Source organism: Ipomoea nil, unplaced genomic scaffold (assembly GCF_001879475.1).
Source record: "Ipomoea nil cultivar Tokyo-kokei standard unplaced genomic scaffold, Asagao_1.1 scaffold3321, whole genome shotgun sequence".
Lineage (NCBI taxonomy): Eukaryota > Viridiplantae > Streptophyta > Magnoliopsida > Solanales > Convolvulaceae > Ipomoea > Ipomoea nil.
Genome location: NW_017619749.1, coordinates 6271033 through 6279099, shown reverse-complemented (window position 1 = coordinate 6279099; position 8067 = coordinate 6271033). Strand labels below are relative to the sequence as shown.

General features: G+C 37.4%; 1 protein-coding gene across 1 annotated transcript; it reads right to left on the bottom strand.

Annotated features, from left to right (window-relative positions):
• On the bottom strand, nt 1-7803 carry LOC109170532 (ISWI chromatin-remodeling complex ATPase CHR11). The gene is made up of 25 exons (XM_019319701.1): nt 7483-7803; nt 6880-7008; nt 6690-6793; nt 6123-6226; nt 5665-5762; nt 5348-5527; nt 5021-5242; nt 4701-4835; nt 3690-3972; nt 3518-3591; nt 3179-3399; nt 3007-3094; nt 2822-2915; nt 2544-2732; nt 2424-2455; nt 2251-2327; nt 2079-2168; nt 1889-1958; nt 1741-1795; nt 1601-1659; nt 1351-1516; nt 889-1067; nt 577-792; nt 372-470; nt 1-267 (listed from the first exon to the last, which is right to left on the bottom strand). Exons 1-25 carry the CDS (start codon nt 7687-7689, stop codon nt 250-252), a joined length of 3189 nt encoding a protein of 1062 aa, XP_019175246.1. The 5' UTR covers nt 7690-7803; the 3' UTR covers nt 1-249.
• Between the last annotated feature and the right edge of the window lie 264 nt (nt 7804-8067).

The window sequence follows — 8067 nt, the reverse complement described above, 5'->3', positions numbered from 1 at the left end:
TAAAAAGAAGAACGGATAGCAATAGCAATAGCATTAGTCATTCTAGTTTCTATAGTTTACACCTCAACCCTGTCTGTATACATTTGTACAATCTACTAAACAAATACGGAATACTACAAATACAATACTACAAGCTTAGCATTTGAAGGTCGTTCTCAGACTAGTTAGATAACAGCTCCTGTAATTCTCAGAAGCCTGGTTAATCAAATTGACAAATTATCATTACACAATCTGAAGCATACCATTATTTTATTTCCTCTTCTTTCCCTGAAACAAAAGTAAGAAATATAAATAAACCCAGGCATATTAATCACAAGGTAAAACCCCCAATGTGGAGGGACAAATACAAGAATACCACAATAAATCTTTACCGAGCCAGCATAATCATCCATGGTTAATTGCTTCTTTTTCTTTTGAGGAGGGCTCTCAGCAGCCTGCCTTGCCAGACCACGCTTAGACGGCGTTGCATTCTGCAAGGGGTGAAACGTAAACAAGAAACAACGTGAGATGAGAGGCAGGTTTCAGAGTATAAATTTCTTAATAAACAACCAAGGCTGAAAACTCTCGAGCTCCAACCTTTGCAAGTTTCTTTTCTTTCCGGGCCTGTCTCTCCCTCTCATCAAATTCTTGATTTTCCCTTTCAATCAACCGAATAAGTGTATCACATCTCCTAGCCAATTCTTGGGTGGTACGCGACTTCACAAACCAGTCAAAGCGAAACAAAGGTGATGTACGAAATGCAGCTTTCAGCTCATCCCAGTTTCCATATCCAAGCTTGTGAACCATACATATCTGACAAGTAAAGTCCAAATATTCAGATGAAGCCAAAATAAGCCTAGGAGTAACTCTAGGAACTACCACAACATCAGCAAATTGTCAAGAGCTCACCATGAATCGATCACATTCCTCATTGTACAATTTGCCCTTGTTCTGACCATACTGGATTTTCAACTCAAGCCATGGGTTCTTGTAACGATCCAATTTTTTCCCTATTGCTTTCATGATCTCATCTCTACGTGAAATTCTGCCCTCTCCCCTCTCAATGTTCTTGATGATCCTATCATAATCTGAAACAATGGTTCACTAAAATTAAGATTCAATAATGAAAAAATCCTGATGAAATCATCTCCCAAATTTAACAATTTACTAGACTGTAGTACTTATCATTTTCCCAAGCCTATCTTAGTATCATGGTCCTTACATTCGCATTTTTCTGCTATTTACCACTTTCCAGAAGAAGAATTGAATGTAGTTGTGTACCACTTTTTCCAAGGAAAATATGTGCTATTCTAAGATTTTCGATCCACTGGAACTTAATGAATGTTGACAAGTGCATTAATTAAACTTTACCATTTAATTCTTTGTATCTCTCTTTGAAAACTTTTGCATATCTTTCAACTTCTTCCTCTGTTTTCCCTTCCATTTCTGTAGCAATACCCTTTATGTCAGTGCGACCATATTTCTCACAAGCCCTGATGAAAGTATTGAAGTCTCTTCTGCTCCATGTGGAAAACCCCTGTGCATATAGCAAATTTTCCAGTAAGCCAAGTAGAGAAGAAACTTATATTCCAATATGATATGAAACATTGTGTTGACTTACCTCTTCCAAGAGTCGCTCCTTTTCTTCCTGTTCTTCAGCAGTTAAGGGTTCTCCCACATCTAGACAGTAAAGAAGTAGTTAAGAGCAAATTTAAAGAGCAAAGGACACCCAATTCTCTTCAACGAAAAATATTAAAATACCTTCTGATTCCTCCATCTCTATTGTGTCTTTCAATTGATTCTTTTGGTGTGTTTGCTGTAATTAACAAACTCATCAGCTCACATGCCCAGAAAAAGGGAAATAAGGTACTAAATAGCCAATGGAGGAGAGAGATTCATGACAACCCACCATGAGGTAGCGAACTTCTTTCTCATACAGCTCACTCAGTCTCTGTGTGTTAAAGAACTGAAAGTCGTGCCTGAAAATGGTCAGATGCATCAGAAAGGAGTCATTTGCTTAACATATTAGTTATCAGGATTACAGCACAAATGTGAAACAGCCAAGGTACAGAATCAACACAACACAGTAAGCTGCTTACAGCTGAGGCATCCGGGGAATTCGAGGTTCTTTGGGTTTTGCAGGACCACTTTGGCGCATTGTTTGCTTGAAGTAATCTGACTCAGAATAACTAATAACAAAAAGAAAGGTCAACAATCATTCAAACATGGATATTATGATATAGATGGTATCTTGGCAGTTGAGAAGCATACTTGCGCTTCCGTTCTCTTTTTGGTGGCTCAGTCCAGTTTTCACTGACAATCTTCTTAAAATCAACCTTATTTTCATCCTTTATCAATAACACACGGCAAATTAGAAAGGAATTTTCAGTGAATTTTGGTGCACAATAGGTAGGAAAAATTTAGAATTCATCTGTCCAACTCACCTTTTCATCATCAAAGTCATATAGATCAGCAGCTGCAGAAAAAAATATATAGATTAGATGAACTCCATTAAAGAATTATAAATAAAATAAAGGATGATAAAAGATAGCAATGGAGCATACTGTCATCCATCTTAAACTTGATAGCATCTTCCGTAAACTTCTTCATCTTCGCATCTAGTTCAGCCGTTGCTTCCTCTCCTTTAGCTATGATCCTATCTATGTCTTCATCTGTAATTGTGCTGTCTTTGGAACTAAAGACCATCTCAGCACCAAACCTCACCATCTGCAGCAGCTCATCCTTATTTACAGCTACAAAGAACAAAGCAAGGAACAGAGTTAGTACATAACATTGTAAATATATTATCATATGCAAACGGTACCAAGCAACTAAAACTTACTTTTTTGTTCAGCAAGCCGACCTTGCTGGATAACCAAAGCATCAAGTGCAAGTTTCTTATAAGCTCTTTCAATAACCTTTTCTTCAATAGTATACTGTTCAGAATAATTAAAATGGAAAAACATCAGCATGTGTCTATATCGAGTGGCACCATTTCTATGCATCTTTAATGAAAACAAACCAAACCTCAGTGCAAAAACGGAAGACTTGGACTTCCTTCTTCTGACCAATCCTGTGTGCACGGTCCTGAGCCTGCAAATCAACCTGTGGATTCCTGCAATATAATGAACACAACATATTTAAATATTAGCAATATACTATCCAGTCTCATCAAATATCAAATGCTTAATATCCTCACCAATCACTATCATAAAGAATCACAATGTCTGCTGTAGCCAAATTTATTCCAAGACCCCCAGCCCTAGTTGATAACAAGAAAGCAAATTTCTCACTTCCTGGCTTGTTAAAGGCTTCAATAGATGCATCACGATCCTCCCCGCCAGTATTTCCATCAATCCGACAATATTGATGACCACGGTACATCAAGTAGTCTTCAAGGATGTCCAAAAGCCGGGTCATCTTAATTACAAAATCAGAGGCCACTGCTCAGTCTAGAATCTAGACCACCTCACAGAAGTCTAAGAGAAGGAAACAAACTGGATATACAATAAGAATCATAAAAATTCAAATGTGAAACCTGTGAAAATATTAACACCCTTGAACCTCGCTCCTTTAGCTTTGGAAGCAGCTTGTCCAGAAGAACCATTTTTCCTACAATTAAAAAAAAAAATCAGAAAGGAAACACTTTTGAAGTAAAAAAACAACAGCAGCTTTAGATATGAGCAACACACTAGAAACCAAAACATTACCAGCATTCTCTATCAGATGCTCTCCTGTAGTGTAAGGAGGTCCAGGTTCAGCACCTTGGAACAGATAGGGATGATTGCAGCATTTACGGAGCTGCATAGCAATATTCAAAAGGCGCTTGCGTTCTCCACCAGAATTTACAACCTCAAGATCTTTCTGCAACAAAGCCTTATAATACTGCTTCTGCATCTGGGACATGCCAACCTTGAGGATAGTTTCCTTCTTGGGAGGAAGACCTTTCTCAACATCAGATTTCAGCCTCCTGAGAAGAAATGGTCGAAGGACCTAACATTTGGAAAAGTAAACTAGAATCAGTAGATTGAACAGAAAATCAACAGAGGCAGTGTGCTCATATTTTATACAGACAAGCTTGTGATCAAGCTCCCGTGCATCCATGCGGTCACTCACCATTAGGTGCGCATAAATGCACCACAAAGTGTTCGGAAATGCACCATTAGGTGTGGTGCATTTGTGCATTTCATTCTGGTGCATTTATGCATACCTAATGGTGAAATCCACCCACACCTGCCGCACTGGAAGCCCTGTCCACATTTGATCCAGTATATATATATATGTAAAGTGAGGATTGATATGATGATTATGATCCATTCATTTGGTAGATTAACGGTTGAGGGTTGCTGAAAAATAAGAGGAAAAGGGGCGGGGTCAATTTTATAAATATTGCAAACTTAAATGTTTGCAATAATTATATTGACCCCATGATTTTTTACTAAAACCCTCAACAATTGATAAACCTAATGGACGGTTGTGATCAATCCTCACTTTTTACAGGAGGGAGTTGTTCTCATTTGAACCCACCCATATTATATATATACATACTTTTCTCTTTCAGATAGCAATAATTAGTGCATATAATGAGGATAATTGATGATGTTACAAAAACAATGCCAATGTAGTTCTCCCCCAATATGAAAATGCTATGGGAGACACTTCGATGGGATGGTTCATGTTGCAAACAAGCAAACAAACATGCATGTATATGAGCAAAATACCTTATGAAGCTGTTGGACAACCTCTTGCTGGTCATTCTCACCAGAAATTTGGAACCATTCATCAAAAGTTTCTGCCGAGCTAAAGATCTCTGGAAGCAAGAAATTAAGGAGAGCCCAAAGTTCATGAAGATTATTCTGCACAAATGAATAGGTGATAATTGGTTAGTAAACAAATAAGTTTAAGTACATTTGGTTTCCCAACTGTTGGTTCATGTTCTCACAGTGATGCATAGAACAAAACAAAACAAAAGTAATGAACATCCATCTTGTTCAAGAAACATCAGAAGTTTACAATAGCAAATATGGCAATGAAAAATTACCTGAAGTGGTGTTCCCGTTATAAGAAGTCGATAATTAGTATTATAAAGTCTCATGGTCTTTGATAGGAGAGAATTTTCATTCTTGATACGATGAGCTTCATCAATTATAATGTAACGCCAACTAAAGCGACGAAGAGCAGTCTTCTCCTTAATGGCCATTTCAAAACTAGTGACACATACATCAAACTTCCCAGCAACAAGCAACTCTTCACGTATATATCTCTGCAAGGTTCCCCAAAAAAGCATAATTGTAACTAAAAATAAGAGCAGAATAATACTATGCAAAGGAAAGAGGCAACTTGTGCGGATGGATTCTAGGAGCCTTACTCTTTCATCTGGATTTCCAAGAAATTTGACAGCACGCAAAACTGGGCAAAACCGTTTTATTTCATTCATCCAGTTGCCAAGAGTAGATTTTGGAGCAACAACCATGTGAGGGCCAGTTATTCCTCTAAATTCATTTAGGTATCCCAGTAAAGAGATTGTTTGTAATGTCTTGCCAAGCCCCTGAAACAGCATTCAAAACAATAAAACTAGTACCAAACTGAGCTTTCAGCAACTCATTGCAACATTAAAACAAGGCATTAAAAATAAAGCATGCATTAAACTGAGCTCTCATTCCCAAAGTCAGCTGTTGTGCATACCATTTCATCAGCAAGTATCCCATTTATTCCATTTTCATAGAGGCGTATAAGCCAGTTCAACCCAGCAAGCTGGTAATCTCTCATCTTTCCTTGAATACCTGTAGAAACAGATATACAAAAAGAATTATAAGCTGATTCCAAAACAAAAACAAAAACAAAAAAAAAAAAAAACAAAAACAAAAAAACAAAAAAACAAAAAAAAAAAGGATCAAATTTACCACTTTGAGTGGACCTTAAATTTCTATCACAAAACTCAATAAACTATTTAGACAGGGAAGAAAACATCCAAATCTCCCATGGATAACTCCAGACTAGAGACGATAAAGTCCCTCATGTAATGACTCAATAGTCTCATGCCGAATATAAACAGGCAGTTGGTTTGAAAAGTTAAAATCAGTGTGCTAAATGCAGGAAGGGGAATAGATGTAGCTTTTAAAAATAAAATAAAAACCTCTTACAAGATGGTTGTGCCACAAGTCGTGTATTTCCCAGCCCATCTTCTTCCTCTTTGAGATATTCTTCATCCTCTTCCTCTTCAGTTACTCTTGAAGCATGGCGACCCCTAAGAAAAGCCATTATCCAGTTGGATCAAAATGAGTGAATCCATTATGACTTTAGCTACAAATCAAACTTGTCAAGTAGACAAACACGAACATAGTCTTACAGGTTTTGTAAATAGCATGCACACAACAAGTACAAAAAACAAAAAAAAAAAAAAAACAAAAAACAAAAAAAAAACAAAAAACAAAAAACAAAAAAAGCAATTTAAAAAAAAAAATGCTGTAGTTCTCAAACTAAGAAAATAGTGGTCACCTACAAGTAAATGATGCACAACAGAATCTGTTTTGGACTTCATTGCTTTCATTTTGCCCATATTATCAAATGGAAATACGCTATGTTATCACCACCAAAGACGCAGGCAATCATTTTTCTTTAAAGAACAAGTGGATAGTTACTCTACTAATAAATTAATCATTTATTAAGTCTCTAAACAAGAATTGCTGAAGAGAAGGCATATTGCTTACCTGCCCTTTGTCTTCTGGGAAGAAGACTGATCACCGCTTGCAAAATGAGAGAATATCTCAGTTTGCTGCAGGAGGTACTTCAAACGTCCCTTCCCCTTGTTGTTCTGTGACAAAAAGACCAAACTAAAGTCTCTACCCAATTAAAAACAAATACAGTGACTATGACAACAGCAGTTCCCTAATAACACACCATGTCAGCATCAATAGCTGCATTTTGAGCATCCAATATGTCCTGTATCTTCTGCTTTTTAAGCTTCTGCATATCTTTCAATCTGGCCTTTTCTCGCTTTCCAATTTCATTAGCTGCAGCATTCTCTTCCTACAAGAATTACATGAGTGAGTGAGTGAGAGAGAGAGAATGATAAATCAAAACCAACTCTCATGTTTAAGCTCACAACAACAGTAAGAGTGTCATGAGTGAAACTACCTATGTAATTGCAAATAGAAACAGCTATTTTAAAAAACTGCATTTCACAAGCCAACATATTTTCCATTACCAAGTGTATCACAACCTCAACAACCAAAAGCTAGTACAGTAGCGCTCAAGAGAAATTACTCATTCTCACTACCGTGAAATCAGTTTTTTTTTTTTTCCTTTCGAAATACAGAGCACACGTTCTCACTGAAAACCACAAAACAAGTTGTCATTTGATCAATTAAATGTCACCCTACTGGTGAAAGCAGCAAGGTAAAGAGTAGCTAACTAAACCCTATCAATTCAAATTCCACACAGCCCCTTTCAAAAAGACAATCAATCACTATTCACTAAGCACACGAGTTCAAATGTACACACCTCAATCTCTTCGTCGCCAGCTGCAGTGGCCTCGTCGTTGTCGTCGTCTTCTTCCTCCTCCTCCTCGTAGTCCTCAGCAGTTCTGGCGACGGCCTCGAGCTCCTCCTCGTCTTCCTCCTCGTTGACTTGATCGTTGGCCCGCTCGTCATCGGAGCCGTCCGACAGAGACTCCGACGACGACGACTTCGCTCTTGAGGGTTTCGCCATGTTCTCTCAGTCACTGAGTCAATCGATCTTTTAGGGTCCGAGAAATGTCAAAAGGGGAACAATTACAAAGCGAACCGTCTTAAGTAGTTTGTTAGAAGTTAGAACTTAGAACCCCACCCCGCATGAGCACAATAGATATGTTGTGCAACCGAATGCACCATGCACATGGTGCATACGATGCAAAACGATATCGTTTTGATTAAAAATGCACGTTTCACTTAAAAAAAAATTATGTTTGATTCTCGACAATAGCATTATTGTGGATATATAGTTATGAATTTCTGGATATATAATTATAAATTTATGGATATTTAATTCATTCATTGTAGATATTTAGTTCATTCATTGTAGATATTTACTTCATTCATTCACTGTGGA